General features: G+C 41.2%; 1 protein-coding gene across 1 annotated transcript in view; it reads left to right on the top strand.

Annotated features, from left to right (window-relative positions):
* Positions 1 to 24,628, top strand: part of kank4 (KN motif and ankyrin repeat domains 4) — a 62,507-nt gene extending 37,879 nt beyond the window's left edge. Inside the window, exons 2-10 of the mRNA XM_054603044.1 lie at positions 7,763 to 7,836; positions 8,493 to 11,807; positions 15,035 to 15,128; positions 17,922 to 18,200; positions 19,782 to 19,866; positions 20,209 to 20,428; positions 20,584 to 20,726; positions 21,308 to 21,508; positions 23,804 to 24,628. Coding sequence (XP_054459019.1) covers positions 7,818 to 7,836; positions 8,493 to 11,807; positions 15,035 to 15,128; positions 17,922 to 18,200; positions 19,782 to 19,866; positions 20,209 to 20,428; positions 20,584 to 20,726; positions 21,308 to 21,508; positions 23,804 to 23,923 — 4,476 coding nt within the window. The 5' untranslated portion in view covers positions 7,763 to 7,817 and the 3' untranslated portion in view covers positions 23,924 to 24,628. The remainder of the gene's footprint in view (positions 1 to 7,762; positions 7,837 to 8,492; positions 11,808 to 15,034; positions 15,129 to 17,921; positions 18,201 to 19,781; positions 19,867 to 20,208; positions 20,429 to 20,583; positions 20,727 to 21,307; positions 21,509 to 23,803) is intronic.
* Positions 24,629 to 24,939: the final 311 nt, after the last annotated feature.

The raw sequence follows: 24,939 nt of genomic DNA, 5'->3' as shown, positions 1-24,939 counted from the left end.
TCATTCCTCCCATCCCTCTTCCCCATGTCCTGTCTACTTTTCACTTTTTGTTCCACCACATTCCCTTCTTCTCTCTTCTTTCTCTCCATCTTCCTGCCATCCCTTACTCTGCCACCCATCTCCAACTGTCCCTGCTCATTTCATCACCTGTCACCATACTTTTCAATCCATTTTAACATCTGCTAATGTTGACATAGGAACGTCAGATAGCCCAGATTCCAATTAGCGGTAGCAGTTACTTCACCAACCTCATTAACTTCCTCGAGCGGATGTAGCCGTAATGCTAACGCAGCTCCAGCTAGAAGGGGTTGGCTGTGTGCTCCGATGAATAATAGATGGTGTGTCACTTCCCTTATCGCTAATGAAAGCAGGCAGTTGCTCCTTGTGCTGGAATACCACTAGGGCGTGAGGAGAGACCCCTGAAAACAGAAGAGGCTTTCATTCTGTGTATGGAAAGATAAAGCCATCGAGCGATAGGCTGATAAGAAAACAGTTGCAGGGAGGGCCTGGTGTAAGAGTTATCTGTCCTTTGACAGTTGAGGCAGAAGCCGGACAGTGGTGGTAATGCTACGGTCACGCCAATACAGATAAAGTTGAAATGGCATCAATTTTTTGACCTCTATCGATACCCTTTTTCAACCATCAAAAACGCTCCAAAATTATCCAATATTAAAAAACATCTTTCACAGTGTATACAGATAAAATATTTCCTGTGTGTATGCGGCTGCAAGGACAAGAAATGGATACAGTGCTCAGCTACAGATGTTGAATAGCATTTACTGCAGAGAAGCAAACCAAAGCTTATATCTCTGTCTGATTACTGATGCCGTTACATTTAGTCTTAGTCTTTCTCACTGCTTAAGCTCCTCATTCGGCTGTAATCTGATTGAACAAACTGCTAACGTTCATATTATCAATACTTTGAGGGCAGCAGTGTTGTGTAAATTTAAGCAATGTTCAGTGCCCAATATAGCTTTGCTGAACATCAACAAAGGACCATGGCTCAAGGTGGAAAGTGCCGTGTGAAGGCCATTTGTGAACATGGTCTGACATATCTAAACTACTACCAGTTATGCAAGAAAAAGCCAGATAATGGATAATGGATACAGATACAGGTCTGTTTATTCAACATTGGGTGTCTGTATTAATTCGGAGATGTTGACAAGGATATCAGGGGATCAGTTTACCCATCTCATGCTGCAAAGCAACAGAGCTCTAATATTTGGCAGCAGCCAAAGCAAATCTTTCCAAGTTGAACATAAAGATACATTGGAGGTCATCTTCCACATGCATCCTGTACATTCTTTCTGAATGCAAGTGGAATCTTGGGCCTTGAAGTGTTTGATGATTTACAACTAATTTCCTTACACAGAGGCAAAGGAGGCTTGCAACGGAACAATAGACAGATAGACTTAAAAGCCAGCAATTTGCGCCTTTTTTGTTTTTCTTTGTCCAAGCATGGTTTTCTATTGTTTGCTCTGAGCTTAGAGAGAACATTTCTATTCAGCAGTCACAAACAGAACATATTGTTTGATGTAAGCTAAACTAAAGCAGTAACAGGCACAGCTGGTTAGTTTTTGTCTCTTTTGGGCTCTACAAATAACTGTCAACCAGTTAAGGACTGGATGTAAAGAGCTTTTTAACTTAGTTTTTTTTGCCCATATTTTCACTGATGTACTGTGAGGACAACTTCTGCTTATCTTAATTAAATTCATTTTCCACTTTATTAAAGTATCGAGTGCAACTCATAATCTCAATTTGCAGTTCCACACAGAAAAGCAGTCTGACCTATAATAAAACCGAGTAGCCTACTCACTGCAGCCCTGCGGGATGATTTAGACATTCATTTGTTTAATGAAGCCCATAGACAGAAGTTCCCTCTCTCATTTTCTCTCTGGGGTTGATTGCCAGATGTTGTGTAGCATAAAGGGAACAATCTGTTCCCTTGTGAATACAGCCACAGTCATACTGGACTAGACTAGATCATACTGGATTATGACTGGAAAGAAGAGGTCTGGAGATGTATTACAGTACAAGAGGATATTGTTGTAATATACCACAGAGATAATCTTAGACTGGAGTAGGATGGACCAGACTGTGCTCAAATAGCTCTTGCAGAGCAGAGAGATTAATCAGTTCCTATAGAGCACAGACAGACTCAGCACCGAGATATCCAATAAATGTCTCCTAGTTCCATCCTCAAGTTCTGGAGGCCAACAACATCCTGCATTTAATCTGGTTTAGCAGTCATAAACTTTCCAGTTGCTGATTGCCTTATTAGGGAATTTTGAGCATCTCTGTGTTGTAGTGTGTCATTATGCGAGATTGTGATCTTCACCTGCAACTGACTAGTTGAACTAATTACGCCAGCTGAGGCCTTCACTCACACTTCGTATCATTGGGAACTGCTCTGTAATGGGAGGCAGATGAGTACAAAATGGATAACAAAAATCTGATTTAATGTAAGCTCCTTTAAAAAGTAACAGTTTTTATGATGTGATGTTAAATCTATTTTAAGTAAGACTTTGTGGCAAAAAAAATCTTCTAATTCAAATGAGGTAAACCTGCTAAGAGACATCTGAAGTAAAAACTGCTAGATATTGTTTTTAATCCAGTAAGTTTAAATTTTTGAATATCCTCAAATAGCTTTAAATGTTAATAAGATACATTTTAACACCCAAATTAGGTTGCAAAATAATATTTGACTGTGGTGCCCCATGAGATATCATCTCTGCTGCTTTGTTGAAATTGCCCTCCAGTAAGACTGTGCTGCAGAAGCCATTTAACCAAAGTGTTCTGCACTTTGCATATGCGTCTTTATCTGTGTCCCTGTTTGTCTGCACATGTGCTCTTGCTCCACTTTGTTTGTGTCTCTCTCAGGCTGAGAGTCAGTGTATTGAGGTGGACAATCCTGCTTTCATTCTCAAGGTAGTACATGGGTAAACAGAGATAGCTGGTCCCACGTCAAGGACCCGTGGCCTGTGTCAGTGCTGCTGTAGTGTTCTCACAGGACTTTGTGAGAGGGATGGGTGGACTCGGGCCTTCTAGTTGGGTCCGAGGGCAGAGATTTTTTTTTTTTAATATTTTAAAGTTAAATGCATCAATGGGGTTCACTTTGTGAAGTGAAGAGGCAAGAAGAACTTTGGGATCTTGTGAATAATTCTGTGCTCAAGTAGTGTTTAGTGGGCTCCATGTGTTGAAAAATATATTTTTGTTAATTCTGAAACGTTGACGGGCCTGTGTCTGTTTTCTTTTCCTCTGACGCCGCTTTCACAAAAATAGCTGATAAACAATCATGTTTGGAGTTGCAACCAGGTGCACAGTGATTTAGTGTATTTGTACAAGATGTAATGCATTCATGTGTTCCTCAATTTTAATGTGATAAAGTATTAGGCAGAAAAGGGACAGAATGACAGCTAGAGGAGTTGGAAACATAATCGTAGAGTTGCTCTGCGGTTACCGTAGAGTTGCTCTGCTCTTTTACACTTTCTCATCATCCACTTTCTCTCTCCCATCCGCCCACCACCTGGCCCCTGCTTGCGATCTCCAATCTTATTTCCTGTCGGCCTGTCTTCTATCTGAGCCTGCTCTGTGTCAGTGTATCAGACTAATTCAATATCCAATACACAGACACTCCAATGTAATGACCCGTGACATTCAATTAATGCTTTCCCCTCTTTTCTGGGTAGGTTGCGTCAGCAGTAATGCTCTGTGTATGCGTGTTTGTCTGGTCTCTGAGTAGGTGTACATATAATTTGAAAAATTTGTTTTGTGTTTTTGACATTTTACAATACAATGATGAGTATTTCTTTGTGGGTCTCTGTTCCAAAATACCCTAAAAACTATATTACTTTGGTTGAGGTTTCAACCTTGATGACATGAAAACGTCTGGCTGTCAGTATGAGCTTATTTACTATACTCTTATTATTCCTGTCTTCCGGGCTTCACATTACCGACGTTGCCGCCTCTCGACCAGCTGTCACGCTTATTGGATTGGCGTTGAGTGATTCCTGCATGTCCTTAAAGGGGTTATTATGTTCATGTGTGAGACAGAGAGACTTCAATAACAGTGCCTCAATCAGTCACATTGTAAGCACATACACATAAACAACACCGACAAAGAGGGTGACTAAAGTGGTGCTGACACATGCAGCACAGTTCTGGACACACACCCGTGGCCTCCTTTTAGCCTTGTTTAGCCTGTAGCAAACACTGTCAATTCGGATTAGCATAGCCTTTATGAGCTTTTAGCTCAGTGTCATTATGACTGTAATCCATTGTGGATCATGCATCATCCAATATTTAATAACAAGCCTAACCTGGATCATCTACTAGTTATTGTGCTTAGGTATGGGGCAATATGGGATTTTATTGCAGAGCGCAATAAAAAATAAGAAATCAATCATGGTGAATTTCCATGATCAAGTTAAGTGTAAATTTCTGTCTAGCTCACTATCATAAGGAAGGGGAAAATAGAGCCCGATTTTAAAAACACAAATTATGTGAGTAAGAACAGTCACATCATGTTGCAATTTTTTTTTTAAAGAATATATTTTACTTTATTTATGCAGGGGGACTGTAAGATTTTTGATTACCTATTTAAGATTATTTGTTTTTCCACCAAGAGGATGTTCACTAAAAAAGGATGCGTCCTATCAGTGATGCAATCATATATTTAAGTCTTTACATCATGAAAGATTAAGTGATTCCAATATGTTTTAGTGCCATTAAAACTTTATGCGTTTTAAGCATAATTTGATGAATATCAGGATAATCTCGTGAATTGCAATTCTTTTGGCCAGAATAATTCAATTGTCATATCGTCCAAAGACTGTGCTACAATAACACTGTCTTTATGTACAAACTGTGCATTTGCAGTGGATATTTATATATAATATAAACCATTACTCATAATTAATGCTACTCATGTATATTACCCAGCTGAAGGTCATGTAATACAACATGATTCCTGTTGCTCTGAGGCCTTTCATTAGCCTTACAAGCATTAAGGACTTCAATTAAAAAAAGAAAAATTCCTCACAACTGCACTCAGGAGAAGGCAAGGTAGTCTCTTACTTTACAGTTCTGTCAAGTCACTGATTGTCATCTTTTGGGTCACTTCTGCCCTCCTCATTTCTTTCTGTCATATTTGTCTGCCAAACTGAAGCTCTCATTCTTCATCTTCATCCACATGTTCTCCACCCTATTCCTTTTCTCCTCCATCCTGTTTGTTTAGTTCCCCCTCCTATGGTCCCTTCTCCATTCTCTCCCACTCCCTCTGTCTCTCCGTTTCGGTAATGATCTAATTAAGGAGGGTTTTGTTGCCTGCCCACTGTGCATAATTGCCAGTGGGGTCTCTCTGTACTTTACTCAGCAATTACGAGCAGCATTCTTCTGCTCCCGAAACGGCTAATTAAGCCTTAAGGACAGCAAGCCGATCATGGTCACATAAAGCATCAGGAGGAGTCAGGAATGCCTGTGCTCTCCTTACTCCTGGGAGATGCATAAGTACTGGATTGAAGAAGGGTTGCCATGGTAGCAATCACATGGTGTCAGATCCTGTGCAGAGGCTGTCAGTCAGTTGATCTGTGGGTCTCTATCTATGTGTGCCTGTATATCTATTCATCTGTAACAAAGACAACATTTCTGCTCCAGGTCACCAGCTCTTTTCATTATTAAAGCTCAATCTATGTGGACGGTACAGGTTCCTGTTTAGGCCCCTGGGTGGACTGGCTGTCATTTTGATTGATTGTATTTTCAGCTCATGTAATGCTTGCCTTGCAATATGTCCCCACTCAGCACAACACACAGCTGACCCAGTGGCCTGGACTATGCACTTACTAAAAACTTCTGTATATCAGCTAAGTTCCGTTTTGTACAATCACACAAACATATCTAAATATGCTTTAATGGATGTTTTATTGCATATTTACCATAGTCATTGATTACAGGGGCTGCTATATATATGGGACATGAAATGGAGTGTGGTTAGCTTTTAGAAAAAACTGTTGGTACAGGGTCAGTTGAAAATTTGATAAGAAACTACAACTGAACTACTACAGATTAAAAGAATCGCTATGCATAACACATTTTTTTCAGTATAACAAACTCCTTGTGGAACAGTGCAATGTGGAGGTGTGTGTTCACATTCTTTTGAGACATCAAAGCAGCCATTTCAAATTGGAAAACCTCTTTAGAGACTTTGTTTTCATATTCCCCATTATACCTTTATCTTCTTTGGTTGTAAAGATGGTATTAAAATACGAAAGGGCAGAGGTAACATCATTAAAGCTGTACTGTTGCATTATTATTACTATTTGAGTTGCAATATAGCATTGGTTATAATATCTGCAGTAACTTGTAACCCAAGGGCATAATAAAATACAATACATGAAAGCTTGGTGAGAAAAAAAAACACCTCTCGTACCTGTTCCAACACATAAAGTATAATGTGAAACAGTGTGCTAGACCATCTACTAAAAAAATGAAAACGTTGAAGTTTGAACATCAGCATGTATTAAACCAGAGCTTCAGGCACTAGGTGTGCCATGTCTCCTACACAGCAGATATTTTTCTCCAGTGACACAAATTTGCATTGAAATTACATGAATAATGTGTGCCTATTTGCTAAAATAGCCTTAAAGTTGACATTTGTCTGTGAGGGCTCAAGTGTTTATTTAATACGGATTTCAGCTGTGCAGCTCACACAAATCTGACCGAATTGCCGGGTTTAATCATAAGTAGTGGATATTTTATTAGGAGGCCTTAGATAAGCCCTTAAAAGTTTTGCTCACCTTGCTGAATTGTTTTCCATCTCACTTAGATTAACTCTTCAGCAAGCGAATTGTCAAAGAAAAAGAAAAAAAAGGGCAAGTGTCTCCAGTTTCTTGGCTTCTCCAGGAGGAACCAATGATACAAAGTGACACCAAATGGAAAGTGTTCCTTTTTGTGAACCCGTCCAGGGTTGTGTTGACTTTAAATGGCTTCTAAAGGTCTGGCTCCGAAAGGCAACTTAAATTAAGTTAATGGACATAATGGTGCTGCCTTTCACCCTCATTGTGCTCTTAATATTTGCTGTTGCTTGGTATAATTTCATAATGTTGTCTTCAGTAGAGAAGCAGAGACTGCATAATAAATAACTGCATATTTACCTTTTTACAATAAAAGTCATGGCTGAATATCAGACAAATTATTTGAATGCCTTTCCTCACCCCAGTATAACCATCTGGATTGTTAGTTATGCTGCTCGGCTTCACACTGAACAATTTGTCATACAAGGAGACCAAAAATATGTTGTGTTTTATGGTGTGCCATTAAATATTACTGCATGCATTTTTTTACATAATGTTTGGTTTACCTAAATACAGTTTCAAATTGCTTAGCTTAGTTATGACACAAGTGAGCATATTTTGTACCATTTATTTCCTGGCATCCTAGCCAAGAGTGAAACCTGGTCTGACACAACTTATTGATTTTCTCAAATATTTGTTGTATGAGTCGGTGATAATTTAGTTTGATTGTATTTGCTGTACTGGATCAGTGAAAATATATAGTGAATCTTGGAGAACAAGTTACTCCAACAAAGGAAAGCTACCTTATCACACAAGGTCCAAACACTATTTTCCTCCATTCATTTGATTTCCCAGATCCATCATCCTCCTATAAAAATCTGATACCGTCGAATGTAGAATTCAGTTCTGTTCAGATAAAAATTATGGATAATATGTTTTTCTCACAGCTTTCTCCCTTCTGTTTTATCCAGGCTGCTAGCTCCAACTGTAGCAAACACAAGTCGATGACTGAGAACTCCGCCTCCCATGATGGACAAGAAAAGTGGTGAGTGTCACTAAGCATGCATTTTACAAAAGAACATCCCCCTGCTTCAAACTTGTGGCAACACAAATCAGATTTTTCTTATTTTTCTACAACTGTAAACACAGTAATTGGTCATATAGAATCTGGTTGTACATTACAGGACACACTATCTGACACAAAGGGTTATATGTTTAACTTCCTGTTCCTGTATGTGGCCAAAAGCAGTGAAGGGTTCATTTCCTTCAGGTGATAACCCTATTCAGAAAATGTATACAGCATGAGCAGCATGTTGCATGCTGATTAGTTTGTTTAGGCGCATTCGCTGCATGATAATTACTACCCAGTAAGAGATATGGTTTTACATAATGAAGAAACATTTGTGCAGCACCGTACAGCCTGTCTCTACAAGCAGGTGATAAGGAATAATAATGCTGATGATATCCTGTGATTTGGTTCCTATTCATTTTATTGAGAAATTGAACATGTGAATCCATTTGAGTTTTTTCATTTTAGCTATTATTATTGTCATTGTTATTATTTGTAGTAGTAATAGGAGGAGGAGAAGCATTGGTTGGTTGATTGATTGATTGATTGATTGATTGATTGATTGATTGATTGATTGATTGATTGATTGATTGATTGATTGATTGATTGATTTCCATGTTAATTCCTTACAGCCAACGGCTTTCAGACCAAGGCCAGTGAGGGTGGCGTTCAGAGGAAGCAGCTGCCCTACTCAGTGGAAACTCCCTATGGCTTCCACCTGGACCTGGACTTCCTCAAGTATGTTGACGACATTGAAAAAGGCAATACCATCAAAAGGGTCCACATTCAGCGCAGGGTCAAGGGCCCAGCCAAATTCAGCACACTGCCCAGAAATTTCAGCCTTCCTGGGCATGGGGCCAGGCCTGCTCCTAAGGAAAAGGACAGCACATGGTCGGGGACGTCCACCCTGGGGACCAAGCCTAAATCACGGGTGACGGAGGTCCAACAGATCTACGACTTCAGGGCAAGTGAAGGGGGGACTTCCAGCCAAACCAGCAGGGGGACAACCAGTCAAAAAGCTGGCTATGTTTCAGCAAAGCCCAGAGATGAAGTAGGAGCTGGGGCTCAGGATGTTGAAGAGAAAACTGTGGGAATTCAAGGTCGACCGAACCTGCTCCGAGCATCAAGCATGCCCATCACATTACAGCAGAGGAAAGGTTCTGATTCGAGCAGTCCAGACCGTATTGTGGGAACACCGGAGATCGGCTCGACGGAGAACGTTTTTCGTGCTTCACCGGACATAACAGAGAGACGGTGTGTTCCTCAGGATCGCACAGGGCTTCACCAGCAGATCACAGTGGCACTGAAGCGGGTCAGAGAGCTGGAGGAGCAGGTTAAAACCATCCCAGAACTCAAGGCTCAGATCTGCACACTAAGGGAGGAGAGGGAGAAGCTACTGCTTCAGCTCCAAGCCCAGGTCCGAGCGCAGGTTTCCAAATCATCCTCTACAATAGGACCCAATTCGGATTCTGGGACACACACTCAGCCACAAGGACACAGACCTACAGAAGGCCTCAACTTAGCTCTGATGACTCAACCCACTGGAGGTTTAGAAGCTTCAGAGCGTGTGCCGACAAAGCTGGTATCAGGGAAAGGTGTTACAGAGAAAAGTCAAGTTTTACAAAAAGAGGGGGAGATGAATCAAGAATCTGCGAGACAAACACAACCATCAGAAAAATCGGACAAACAAAAAGAGACAGAGAGTACACTGGAGCATGCAGTGCAAAAGCTATCACAGGATATTGCAGGACAGGAATTAACATCACTTAGGGGGGCTATAAAATACGCAGAGACTAGCAGTATTCAAGATGGTGACGCAGCAAAAGCAGACAAACTTGAGACAGACCCAGACAGTATGCTGAATCTGCAGGAAAAGTTAATGATACTGGAGGCTAAACTTACTCAGGCTAGCCAAAATCTGGAGAGAACCAATTCTCTTTTGAAAGAACAAATAGATGAGAACAAGGTGAAAGAGGAGAAAATACTACAACTGAGTGATGGAGTGAGAGTGGAGGTGTGTACTCCAGAAGCACTAAACAGGCCAAGAAGAGACAGTATTGACACAGGGACCGAGACAGAGAAAGTTGATTTTGCAAACCAAGAGACAGAGACAGAGCCACCTGGTACAGTAGATCAGGGAACCGATACAGATAGAATCTGTATTGAAGTGTCTGTACCCACACCAGGGGCTGAAGGTATCGATCAAGGAACAGAAACTAATAAAGTTGACACAAATGAACAGTTGATAGAGATGGAGGCAGAAGCAGCTGTTGTGAGCCCACCAAGACCCAGAGCCAACAGCATGGAACGGGGCACAGTAACGGAGAGGATCGCCACTCAGGATCAGATGACCGAGACGCCCGTAGCAGAAAGGGTAAACCAAGTGACAGAAACAGAGGGGGAGACAGTGACAGACCATCCACAGAGACCGAGGGCCAGCAGTGTAGACCGGGGGACAGAGACAGAGAGAGTGAACACTGTGGACAGGGTGACAGAGACGGTTGGAGCACAGAGGACAGACCAGCAGACTGAGACGGAGGAAGAAAGACGACAGGATAACAACCCATCCAGAGATGTAGAGGCAGAGAGTCAAGTGAGAGAACGTCCAGGAAGTGAAAGATTAGAAGATGTAGCTAGTGTGGTCAGTGAAAGAGTAGAGGATATAGAAGCAAATGAAAGTGTTCAAAGAGAGAGTGGAGAAAGTGAAAGCGTGGCCGTGGAAGAGAGTTCAATTACAGTTCTAGAAAGCAGAGTGGAAGAAACCATAGTTTCAGAGACTGTAAGTCAGGATCAAGGGCTCACCAGTGCGCTTGTTGCAGTTGAAGAAAATACAGATTCTAAGATTGAAACAGTTACTTCACAGAATGACTCAGAAACAAAAGAAATGGAACCCCTTAAGAGTGAAGGAAGAGAAATTGTTGAAGCACAACAGATTGCAAAGGAAACTGTAGAGACGAAACAAACAGACGTAGGTGTGATTGTGTGTGCCGCAATCAAAGAGACTGTAGTCACTGACACAGTTGTAGTAGTAGCAGCAGAGAATGAAGCTGTTAAGGCAGTAGTTCCTGTACGACCCCAGAGAGGCCGAAAGCTCTCAGCAGATCAGGCACAGCCAATACCTGCTCAAGTTCAGGCTGCTCCGGTGCGTCCTCGTAGGGGATCTGGTGAAACTCAAGTCCAGCGGTCCCAGCCCCAGACAAAAACCCAGCCCCAGGCACAAGTTCCACTTCAGCTTGAGGCCATAACCCCCACTCAGATGTCTGAACCAGAGGTAAAACATCAAGCACCTTGTCCGTCTCCGGTTGAGGATAGCACCCTAGCAAAGAGAAAGTCTCAAACCACTGCAAGTCGACGGGATTCCAAAGAACCTAAAGCATCACAACCTCCTTGTCAAGGGTCAGGAGAAGCCCAGACCTCTCAGGGCTCTCGTAGAAGTTCCAGTGAGACTCAACCCCCTCAGAGAGATACAAGCGAGACACAATCATTGCGCAGAGGCTCCAGCGAAACAGCTCAGCGTCGTGATTCAAGTGAAACCCAGGTATCACGTCGGGATGCTGGCGAGGCCCAGCCACCTCGCAGAGGCTCCGGTGAGTCACCAACGTCGCCTGCGGCTTTGGGCCAAGTCGTTACCCGATTAACAGGGCTTCTGGGCGAGCAGTGGGCGCAGCTGGGGAGCAGCTCTGGAACTCAACAGACGGCCAGCCAGCAGGAAAGCCCCGCCGCACAGAAACAGAAGGCAGGGAAAAGAGCAGAGGCAGTGAAAGGAGCATCAGCCAAGCCTGCAGTGAAGGCAATTCCTGTAGCTACAACAGGGAAGCCAGCAGGGAAGCCTGGTCCTTCCAAAATGAGCTCAATTCAAAGTCAACTGGTCAGCTCTCTCAGTGTCCTCTCTGCCTTCTACTCACCAGGCCAGAAAGCTGCCGCTGCCAGCAAACAGCAAGAACAAGGTAGGCCTGTTGTTTAGTTAGTATCCCATGGTTTATAATGTCTATACATGCGTGCATCTGTCTGTCAAATACTTGCTTACCTACTTGTGATAGACTCAATGAGCCGTTCCAAACTCATATTCACTGAAGTTATCCTCACACAGCTCCTACTCTCCATGCCTCTTAAATACAACATGTTCCCTCTAATCTCTGCCAAGAAATCTTGTGATTAACGTGTACAACTGAGTAGCCGTAAATAGCTATTTCCCATCCTTACTTCTCACCCCTGAACAAAAAGGCCTACAGGAGTAGCCAAATACTGTCAGAACAGTTTGACAGATTTCTGTGGGGTCACAGATATTTAATAGTTCTGGTAGAACGCTTATTCCTTCATACCAGCACCCTTCTTAGCCGATGTAAGACACACTATTACTAGCAAACTGACAACAGGGTGGTGTCATCCTGCTTCTTAGTGACTTTAGTTCATTTTTCTCTGCAACCTGAAACCACAACAGTCCTATTAAATAATTCAGATATAAACTAACATGATGTCAAAACATGTCTTTCGGTGCTTCTTTCAATAGTACCATGTCAACACAAGGATTCTTGTGTACAGTACCTGACTTATTAGACATGAAGTACTGTTGGGATAGGATAGAAGAGTATTGCTTGACATCTTTATAGGGGTACTTAGTTGGACTTCAATTAGCTGTCACTGTGACTAGATATCAGTTTGACTTTTGGCAGTTAAAGTAGAATTGACCTCTTATCTGAATTATAGTACTGGTTACTCTTTTAGATACTTAAAAAATCCAATACTTTGGTAAAAAGTCTAATGACTGAGTTATATGGACTGTGATGTATTGTCACATCCACACGCTAATACTCTACCAATTAGTGTTTCAAAGATACAGTAACTATCGGCATGTAAAAGAGTTGACAAACACATGCTACAAAGCACTGGTGAAATAACATTCAATTACTTTCATGAGTATGTCAAGTACCTATTTCATGCTTCAGGCAGTATGGACAAACACACACCCGCACTCATACAAAGAAGTGCACACGTATGCTTACAAGCACTTACTTACACAGACAAATGGATACTCAAGCACAGACCCTCACACACACTCACTCACACACACACACTTTTGATGCCTTTCTTCTCTCCCTTGATGTCTCACTGTTCGGATTCTGGCCCCGGAGCCGAAGTACACAATCACTCTGCCATCACACATATTTTATGTTGAGAGTTCATTTAAAGTTCAGTGTCGGGAGTACAGTCCACAGGAGTGATTTTAAGTGAATTGTGTGTGCATGCATGCCTCGATATATTATACATATATATACAGTATGTGCTCTCTCAAATTGTCAATGTTTTTTTGTGGTTGCTCTCTCCATCTTTGACATCTGAGATTCCCAGCCCGACTTCTCTAAACTACAGCTGTGTTTTACTTCCAAAAATATTGGAAACAGAAACTTTCTACTGTTGCGCTGAGAACGTTCACTCATCCCAGTCATCAGAGACTCAAGTGGAGCTTTAGAGATTTGTATGGATGGGTGAAATATCTCCGACGCAGTGAGGCAAGGTTAAATTACACCATTGTTTTATTTATCAGAAGATAGAGGGTGTATTAAAATGTCAAATATGTTCTAAAGCTCACTCTGCTGCTACTATTTCTCCTGAGAGAATGATAGGATCAAAAAGCAGTACTAGGTTGGTGGTGGCTGGGATCTTTACAGCTGGTGGTATCTGGCTCAAAGCCACATCCTTATGTCCTTGCATAAAACATTACAGAGCCTCTGCACCATGTCTCGCTGTCAGGCACAGCTAAGACATCCATGCCAGGCTAAGAGCCAAGGGGAGTCAGTAAAAAAAGCCCATGCAGCATCAATTAACGGGCAGTTACGTACATTAGTAGGCCTGACAATGTCAAAGTTGTATGTTGTCTGTCTATAATCCTGACCTGTCTACATCGATTTAAAAAAAAAATTGGGAGGTCCTGAACGTTTGTAGAGCCAAAATAACTGCAACAGTCAGTCGATATGATGTAGTTGATAATCTTGAAGTTCTTCTCACCTGCGATATCCTTAAAAAACGTAATAAGCTCTCACTAACAATTTATTTGTCAGGCACTTCTGTTAATTCTTGACTGTGTGATGCTGTTCAGTCACAATGGTTTTATTGTTGCCTCTACATGAAGTAAACAAATGCTTAGCTTCCCTTTTCTGCCAGATGTTACACATACCTTCACACACTGCTCAGTGTGTATTTCTGTGTGTCAGGCAGACATACTGTGTATACTTTCACATAGAAATACAGTCAACATGTGCAAACCATTATTGTATTACCGATATGAGTTTGATGTATTGCTTTTACTCAGCCTTAAGACTTATAACTTACTTTAACTTGGTTGTTCTGTTGTTTGGATTGTTTTTGCTGGATACCCACTTCAGAAATCTTTTATTCTATGATTGAAAGACAAATATATTAAATTGATTTAAGGAAATGCTATGTATGACTCTCGGAGAAGTTGAATTTGCAGAAAATGCAAGCACATTTGTTTTTCTAGAAACTTTTGATTTACAGAGCTTGTCAATTCAGCTTCTTATAAAGACAGATGACAAATTCAACAGGAAGTTGGTTCAAAACCTCCCGTAGGTGTTTAACTGGGTTTAAATTTGTTAGACTGCAAGTTCCTCGTTCTACTCATGCGCTTTTCGACAGCTAGTATTGTGTTGCTGTCAGAGGACTTTTTGTCCTTCAGTTAGGTATAATCCTGCAAAGGTAGGACTGTAATAAACCCTTATTTTTCATAACTTAATCTGTTTGGACAGTTGAGGAAATGATGATGATGTTGTTGTGCGATGTCTACTGGGTGAGATGAACAATCAACAATCTTGTTGGAGATGATGTGAAGAGGGGAATAAAATCATGCATCTAGCAATGGCACAAGGTGTAATGACTCAGTTTTATAGTTGCGTTATCTCAGCCATACTTTTACAAAAGGGGTGAAAGATCTCAAATGCTCATATGAGCTACTGACAAACAATCTGCTGTGTTTTTTGTCTAAGTATGAGAACGTGTCAGGAATAATACAGAGTATGATTTTTTTCAGCATTGTGCATGCACACAGAAAACAAAAAACACTCAAATTCCCCAATGGCCTAATGAATTTTTCCCGCCCGCCCTCCCACTTCCTTTTCATTTCTCTTTCTTCCCCTCTCTCTGTCCCCCTCTCCACCAGGTCTCAAATCAATTATGAAGAAAAATGGTGTTGCTGACAAGCAAGGAAACAAGGGAGCCAAGAAAAACCTGAAGTTTGTTGGGGTGAATGGAGGGTAAAATCTTCTTTTTTATCAGCGTCCAATTGCTTTTTGTGATTCATCTCTTTGTGTGGGCTGCAGTTTTTCTGTGCATTTTTGTTTGCACAAAAGTGTGCGTTTTAATGTTCTGTTGACCCTCATGAATCCTTTGTGCACAATAACTGAATGCTATGTCCAATTTTATCTTGATTAAATTGAAGAATTCTTCCAAGTCTCAGATATTTCAGGTTTAATGTGTACAAATAAATTGTAAGCTGAGTTGGCTGAGTTTGAACACAGTGACTGTGAACTAAGTCCAGCTGTGTTTCACACATCTGCTTCATGCTGTTAGTCGTCAAGGCTTACTTGAAGACACACTGCCCTGACTGTGACCTCACTGCTGCTACTGGGAGTGTGAATGTGTGTTCGCATGAATATGAGTTGCACCTTATGTGATGCGTGTGCATATTTTTTGTCAGTATTGAGATACCTCAGTGTTTTGTGCAAGCATGCTTATGTCAGCATTTTCTGATGCTGGATGCAGTGTTTTAGTTTGTGTGCGTAAGATGATGAATCGTAATTATGCAGATGGTAGTGGTTGGGAGATCAAAGGTGTGTCTCAAAGCACGGAGATTATTCATTCTGGCTGATGTGATTATAGGTAGGTGTCTGGTGTTACAGTTATAACATGAAGCACCTGTGAAGACACAAACACACACACACACAAACACACACACAAACAGCCCTGTTCAGACCTGGCATTAACATGCATCTTGGATAATCCCATCACAACTGACAGCTCAAAGTACATCTGCTCACATCTGGCATTAGAATGCATCTCCACATGTGTCTCAAGTGACCACTTGCGACCGGATCTTACTTCCTCGCTCTATATGCAAATGCCCTTAGTCTACACTGCTAAGCAAAACCAAGTTTAGAGCTACAAAAAAAAAAAAAAAAAAAAAATGAACAGATTTTGTCCCCAGAGTGGAAGTGGATGCCCACAACGTGACCATGCAGACAGACTTTTGTCCTCACAATGTTCATAAATGTTATCATAGACAAATAAAACCATATTCGTATACAGCTACAGAGCTATTCACATTCATAGTAATACCTCAGTTTTGCACACGGCACTGACAGCAATCCGCTTCTCTCTCAAAGTCACAACAGTCAAGATATCTTAGATGTTTTTTGCAATGTCTGATTAAAAATAGCCTTTACCATGTGGTTGTTTCATGTAGAGTATTTATTTCTTTAATGACCAGTAAACATGCTATATCTGCATATATATTGTTATCGAGATATTAAATTACTTATATTGGGATAGAAGACATTGACCATATGGCCCAGCTCCAGCACCATGCACACATTTAATGAAACATTGAGGCAAATTTAAGGCATTGTAGTTGTGTCTACATTGCTTCAGAGGTATTACCTCCTGCAAATCATCATATGGCGGCCATTAGGAGATATTTTTCATTCCCGTGTTCATGTTGTTACATTCCTGAGCTTCACTGTTTTATGACCTTCTCGCCTTTGCTGTGTTTTGTCAGAGCTGCAGTGAAATCTATTCCTTCCTCCCTGTTTTAGACTGATCTACAAACATAACCTCCACAAACATTCTCCAGAATAAATAATAAATTATCATTCATGGTATTGTAAAGTGCTGCTCCTTATATAACCACTAAAAGGTTATATAAGATGGTCCACATCTAGTGTATCTCTCCAGAGTTTTCAACTCTTGTTCTTGACAATAAATATCTCTCCATTTCAGTTACAGATGCTATTTATAATGAGACAAACATGTCAAACCACAATATTTTCTCTGACTATCTTTAGTCTTCTTCCCACACCAGGAACTGGGCTGCTGTTTGCATTTCTGCTCTTTGGATGGTCTAACCTATCTTTGCTCTCCCTTGAGCTCCTCTGGAATCCAGAGAATGCTGTGGCCCCTGAACGCATCTTGTGGTGTGGTGTTTCTGTGTGTGTGTGTGTGTGTGTGTGTGTGTGTGTGTGTGTGTGTGTGTGTGTGTGTGTGTGTGTGTGTGTGTGTGTGTGTGTGTGTGTGTGTGTGTGTGTGTGTGTGTGTGTGTGTCTACAAATAAGCATGAATCACTGGCATTCAGTATAAGACTTGTCTGATCACTGGCCTCATAGAGGTTCCTTTATGATACACCCAAATGATTTCTCTCTCTCTCTCTCACTCACACTCACACACACACACACACACACACACACACACACACACTCACACACACAACACCTGTAAAAATGTATCAGCCTTTCCTTATTGAACAAGGTTAGGTTTTGTCCAAGCTCACGTATGTGAGTGTACAAACACACCCATGGATTTCCATGTATATGTTTAACTGTGTGGAGGATGTTTTGGATATGTGGGCAAAGGTTGCAATAGACAAGCATCTTTCTCATGTCACGCTTGAAGTCGAGAGGGTAGTGATCTGTTTGTATTTATCTAGCCTTGGCTTCTGTTGACTTATCGGCTTTCCTATTTGTATTTACCTACTTAGGTCTTTCATTGATGTAGCTGCTTCTGTATCCATGTCTAATTTCTGTACATTACTTTTAGTGATGAATCAGGAGTTAAATGTTCCAAAGCCAATGACAGACCAAATTGTGTCCGTACTGCATCATTTATAGATAGATATCTGTAAAGCTAGAAAGTATTTTCTAAATGTTTAGGCCACCTATGGGCACTCAACACAGATGGAGAATGCAAAAGCTATAATCTAGATGGTATAATATGGATGATGTGGGTGTCTATGCTCTGAATATTGTGTACATCCACTTGTTTCTGTCCACCTCCAGCTATGAGTCGACGTCCAGCGAGGAGTCCAGTGGAGATGAGAAGTCGAAGGTGGAGGTAGAGGAGGAGGAGGAGGAAGACAGCTCAGAACCAGAGGAGAAGAAGGAAAAGGAGACAGAGCCTCAGCCAGCAGACAAGCCTGAGGAGGTAGCAGAGACCCAGCAGAAGGATGCAGAGGTCTCCACCGAGGGAGGAGGTGCTGTAGCTGCAGCGAAGGAGGGTGAGAGAGGCCTTCTGGATATAGAAGGCAGCCAGGAGCTCCTGGAAGAACAGGCTGAAGGGTGAGACAGCAATGCTTCATTCATACTTGTCATGGGTTCTGATATAGCTATGGAGCCTATGCTGTAAGCTACGCCATGGGTACCAAATTAACTTTGATTGGTCAGCACTGACTGCTTTCTGTTGCTGGTAGAGATGTTGTTGATAGTGAAAAATACATGAGGCAAGTTTAAAAAAAAAAAATGGTTGGGTAATCCTTTTTTTTGTCAAAGTAGCAAAGCAAAGTAAAAAAACTGCAGACCTTCTGCTCACTGTGAACCACGCTCTCCATCCCAGTGAATGAAAGAACATAAACACGGCAGCTCCAAAGACTAGTCTCATATTCAGTAATTAAACAAGGTTGACCTTCTCACTGCAGCTCCAATCATTAAGCGAATTAAAGAGTAAAAATCAGTCAAATGCAAGTAATACGAAGTGATTAAAGCCCAATGCAGCCACATAGGTGACAGTGTGTCATATGTTAGGTGAGAACAAGTCAGGGCTTTGTTCTGTGTCCAGCTTCAGCCTATATACTGTGTCTGAGACAGGTGCTGAATGATGCTTCACTATACCGTGGGCCGCACACACACAAACTGAAAATCCAATTAAAACACAATCATACCTACTTACACTTTAGTACAACCCCCCCTATTTCTTAACATATCGCAAGACTCATAGTATAAGCCTCTGTTTCATACACATGCACACTTCATGCACACTGGTTTCCACATACAAAAGCGTTGCACAAGCACACACAACTTGCTCCTACACACTTCAGTATAAGCTGCTCTCACTCTAATCGAGGACTCAGACAGACACACGGATACACTTCATTCCCCAGAGTGCCATGGGTCTAGAACAAAAAGGTAAAATAACCAGCAGTTTTGTTCTCGCTGTCATTGACTTATCACTTATCTGTCTCAGGTATGTGGACAGGGTTGAGGGCCCCTATGTGTGTGTGCTTGTACATATAGTGTGTGTGTAGTGTGTGTGTGTGTGTATGTGTGTGTGTGTGTGTGTGTGTGTGTGTGTGTGTGTGTGTGTGTGTGCGTGCGTGTACGCTATGGCTGGAGTACAGTGTACAGTGAGAGTGTGACCTGCTCGGGCTTAGAGCTGCTTGAGATGCTCAGTATGACTGTGCATGATATAAAAAGCACCATGAGCACATGGTTAATAATATTGGTCAGTGAATCAGCACAAACTGTTACTGTTGAGGTTTGCATGTGCCATCAATGCGTCAGACTGTTGACTGTGTGTGTGTGTGTGTGTGTGTGTGTGTGTGTGTGTGTGTGTGTGTGTGTGTGTGTGTGTGTGTGTGTGTGTGTGTACACTGCAGAGCCCACTGCAAGGCATCTTTTATCTTTGGTTTTCATCTTAGACAGAATTTACAAAATAACTAAAGTAGCCGTCTCTTGGCCAGATGTTATGCTGACTTGATGTCATTAAAGGAAATCAGGGAAAGAACAGATGTTGGGTTTGTTGGTTGAAATTTAAAAATGATGTTGTAAAACTCTGTTCTGCTTGATAGTTCTCCACTGGAAAAATATTTTTGAAATGTATTTAGGATGGGTAAAAAAAAAGTGCCATCTTGTCTTTATTTGCAGGGGGAAAGTTGACCAGGGGTTTATAGACGCCTGCCTCTATGTAAAAGACAGAATGGAAGAGGTTTCATCACCAGATAAAGAAATGGTAAGACTTTCTTTCGGCTGTCGTTTTAATATTTAAAAGTTATGTAAAATAATTTCATGTACTTCGTCAGATCTGATTTGACGGCAAAGTTAATGTTCATGCTGGTCGGTTAGTTAGTTATTTAGTTTTTGATAAACGGATAAAAAATATTTTTGTTTTTGTGAAAAATGCCTGCAATTCTTTGTTGATGTTGTGTCAGAGCTCTCTGACTTCACTGACTAGAATAATGTGCTGTTCCTCAGGCTGAAAATGCAAGCTGCTCAACAACCCACACAATATAAATGTTCATGGAACACAGGCGGATTTTTCATTTATGTCGTTTCAATCTTCCTCTCTCCCCAGCGTCAGGTTTTAGTGGTGCTCTACCAGGAGTGGTTCAAGATCTCCAGCCAGAAGGACTCGCAGGCCGATACGGTCAGATTATACCTGAGACAAGTGGGCTTGACCACGCCCACGCTCCTGCCATACGTAGTTAACTTGACCGACGGCAATGGGAATATGGCCCTCCACTACAGTGTGTCGCATTCAAACTTTCCTGTGGTCAAACTGCTGCTGGATACTGGTGAGATGCAAACACACACAGTGACACATGCAGCTGAATTAACCAGAGGAGCTTGAATATAGAATTTACAAAAAAAAGTGTCCCAATAAAGCAGTTAAACCCTGCAAAAATTGCATGAAATGTTCTCTTTGACGTATTAAAACATTTGTCTTCAGGTCTCTGTGAGACAGACAATGTGAACAAGGCAGGCTACACTCCAGTGATGCTCGCTGCACTGACGGCTGCTGAGAGCTCTGATGACCTGGAGGTTGCACAACAGCTGTTGAGACTGGGTGACGTTAATGCATGCTCCAGACAGGTAATATATAAATATATATGCCTGCACTGAATCATCGGGTCCACTAAATTGACTGAATATTGAATGATTTGCTGTGTCGTGTGATGTGTTATTGTTGTAAAGGAAGTTGTATTTCAGGCGTAGTAAGTCTGGGAATTTAATAACTCCTCTGGGGAAATCAGTGCATCTTAGGACATTTTTACAAGTGGGTCACATTACAGGAATTCACCATAATTTCAGCGATTCTTTCTCAACAGCAAGGACATCTACTAGTCATGCATGCTAGACTAGAGAAGTGCACTGACATGTCAGGAACTCTTAAATGTACCCTTTGCACATTCATTAACACTGTGTTAGAAATGAATCTTCATGCAGAGCTCTGTGAAACTGAATTTCTGTGAGACTTTGTTCTGCGGTTTTAACCTGTATTCAGAACCAAAGGCCATATACAAAACTTTGATTTCAAAACGATATACTTTACTCCCCACTTTTGCTAAATGTAATTGTCCACTTTCACTAACTTTTCCTTCTCTTCTACTGCCTATATTTCCTCCCTCATCTCCCAATTCTAACTCTCTGTAACTCTCTCACTCTTTCTCTAGGCGGGCCAGACGGCACTAATGCTTGCGGTCAGCCACGGCCGTGTTGCCATGGTAAAGCTGCTTCTGAGCTGCGGTACGGATGTAAATGCCCAAGACCGCGAAGGCTCCACGGCCCTGATGTGTGCCAGCGAACATGGACACATAAACATTGTTCGTATGCTGCTGGAGACGGGTCGCTGTGACATCAGCCTCGTGGACAAGGTACACTGTTATACCGCAAAGTCTAAATTACAATGTCAACTGGACTGTTTTACCTTTCATTGAAGATGGTTCAGAAGGTATCAAAGGTTAGATGCCTTCTGAACGTGTAGTCTCTTCCCTGACATGTAAGACCTCTTTAAGATCTTGTTCAGATTGTCCTGCTCTCTCCAGGAGGTGGACATTTTTGTTCTCAAAGCTGTTTCTTTTCTTCTCATATAACTAGACATAAATGAAGGCATTTTGTTGTTAATGCACTTCACTTCATAAACAGTTCGTCTCCACTGATGGTTAAGCATGTAGTCCCATGGCTGAAGTGTTATATGCAACATAATGCCGCGCCACACAGACAAATATGGTCGCTAACGGACACTACATAAATAAAATATAGAGACAAATAAAGAGGTGCTCTCTGTGGGCAAAAATATCAGCAGCCTTGACTCCATTAGGTTTCATTCTTCACTGAGATGCCAGGGATCACTGCTTCATTTCAATACCTAGTTACCTGCTGCTTGTTATATTTGGCCACCCCTGCGGTCAGCGTCAGTAGCCCAGTAAGGGCATAGAGCATACAGTAGCTGGTGCCTGGCCCACACAAAGTAGATTGATTGTTCAACCTAGTACATCATTGATTTCTCTAGATTGGTCGATTCTCCTCTGCAGCTCGAGCAGCGCACCCAGAGAACTGCCATATCACGGCTGCAATACCTCTGCTACTGCTCATGTAGCATTTCATCAGCCCCACATCCACACCTGTTTAAAACTGTGGGCTTAGAGTCTGGTTGCCAAATCAAATAAGGATTGTCACTCCTAGTCAACATGTTGCTGAATCCAATGCTACTTTAAAATTAAAACATTAAAACTTTTTCCTGCCCAGTTCTGCGGGATGGGACTTGAGAGGACACCTCACGCAGTGTTAGCCTAAATCATGAGATGTCTTAAGTGCAGCGGTTCAGTAGATTGTTTGACCTGGATTTGAATGTATAACATGAATACCCAACATTAATCTACAAAGTGGCTCTGGTAGATAATTTGCTGTGTGACTCCATGACAACACATGAGTATGCACTATATTTAGTGTTAAGACGGGGACAGACATCATCTGAAAACTGAGGAAATAAGCAGGTCTCGCAAGCAATTTCAAATTATATCCAAGCAAGTCATCTTTGTGTAACAGGTTTGTGAAATTGACATCAATTATAATACACAGCATTCACACTGTTATGGGAGGTTTTTGTTCCCATGAGACAGGAGATCTCTCTCAGTATGCAGCATTGTCTGTTCTAGTTTGCTTTAATGTCCATTATCAAGCCTTTGATTAAAATAATAGATAGGAAACACGAGGACACACTGTGATAATGATGCAGGTAGTTACAAACAACATTATAGAGCAAGTTTTGTCTTCCTTTGACAACCAGTCAAAGGAAGACAAAACTATAAAACTATACAGAGACGAAAACTATACAGAGACGGATTTAGCATTATTTTATGAGAGACAGCAACACACATCTGAGCTGTTGATGAATCCAAAAACTGAAAATAAGCCAACAAACTGCTTCACCAATATTGTTGAATCTACAGGCAAATATCTTGTTCAAAACCACACAAAAAACCATCCATGTGAGTTTAAGTTCAGAGGAATAGATAGATCTGTAAAGCTTATGCATTTTCTTAATTCGTTGATTAGCCTATATATTAAAGAAAAAAGTGCAGATGCAACATTGGTTGGTCCATACATAGTATATTTTCAGATTTTTTTGTCTTTTTTGTTTAAGTATTTGTATTTGGTCTGGAGAAAGAAGTTCTTATATTAAAGTATCAAAAATTGCCTTACTGATGTTTACGTCTTGCTTGCCTTCAGGCATTTCCCCATTTCCCTTTCATTATGTCCTTAATAACCTTCCCAGGCATATTATTTTGCCTGGCCTATTCCACAGGCAATTTCTGTATGATGCAAAGAATCTTCTCAGTGGATATTAATATTATAATCTTTGTTGCACAGGAGAAAATGATTAGATCAGATTTACAATGTTACAAATCCTAATCTCATCTGGCATTTCAAGAAGGGAAAAATGCTATGCTAAAAAACCTATTCCCAGATACTGAACCCAGCTCTTCCAATGATGTTTACAACTAAGTAGTATTTTCTGCATTGGGGCAGGTGCAGTAAATACACATGAACTATAATGTCAAGTTGCTGGAGAAAGAGCAACACAACACTGCCACAGTCAGGATAAGAAGAGTCATTGCAATGATCTTTGAGATGAAACTGTGACATTCGCTTCTGTTTTTCCCCAGAATGGACAGTCAGCGCTGTCAGTGGCAGAGGGAGCCTCCCACCAAGAGATAGTCGACCTTCTGAAGGCCAACGCTGCGACCCAAGCCTCTAAACCATTGTTTACCCCAGACCTACTCTGAACCGGGCTGACCCTGATATCTCCAAACCACTCCAGCTCGCCAACCCCCAACCCTTTAATTTCCAAGACATTCTGCCCACCAACAAAGAGGGAAAAGGAATGAAATGATTTGAATTAAAGACATGATGACACCATACAAGACTCAGCGAAAAAAAGTGGATAAACTCTGTTTACCGTGGACCTACATTAAACCTCTGAGACTGGAGTGTACGCCCACATTTTTCTTCCGAATCTCTGCCAACATGCCCCGTGGGTGTTTATGGATATGCTGCATCAACCACTCAGTGGACGGACAACAAACAGGGCCCGGTCGATTTGACAATAAGGTGTTGCCATGGTGACAAGCGTGATTGAAAGGATATTACGTAGGGGACAGGGTGGGAATATAAAAGGGCAGCAGGGACGGCCGGACTGGCAAGTGGATGAAGAGATGTTCTGACAAACTGCTGCTTCTTATCATCAACTAGCTCTTCAAGCAAAATACTAAGCACATGATCTACCTTTTAAATATACAATATTTAATATGACATAATTTCTATTTTTTCTTCATACCATTGGCCATTATTCTTTTCATATTTGGACATAAGCCATTATTAAGATCACAGTATATGTAGAATGTTATTTTAACGCATTATAATCATACACAGAAACTGTATTTTCTACTGCACTTTTTTATTGTTTTGTGTACAGTAAACAGTTCTCTCTAAGAAACTATATATCTCCAAAAGTGTGAATTACAAACAAAATATGTTATAACTATAGAATAGAACTTGTGGTGAAATTTCCCATCATTCAGTGGATATTTGACAATATTTATTGTATTGTTTTTGCCATAGTAATGATGTTTTTCACATACAGGAACATGGGTGAATTATTGAAAAGAAAAAATGGTTTAGTTGGAGATAAAATGTTTTCTGTTGGACACAAACAAAATTAATTTTTATAACCACAATATAACCTGATTAAAGAAAGACAAAAGTTTTCTAATAGGAAGATTGTACAGTTCAGAAGGTGCTG

This window comes from Anoplopoma fimbria, chromosome 8 (assembly GCF_027596085.1).
Source record: "Anoplopoma fimbria isolate UVic2021 breed Golden Eagle Sablefish chromosome 8, Afim_UVic_2022, whole genome shotgun sequence".
Lineage (NCBI taxonomy): Eukaryota > Metazoa > Chordata > Actinopteri > Perciformes > Anoplopomatidae > Anoplopoma > Anoplopoma fimbria.
The sequence above is the reverse complement of the archived record's forward strand: the minus strand, read 5'-3'. Positions and strand labels throughout refer to the sequence as shown.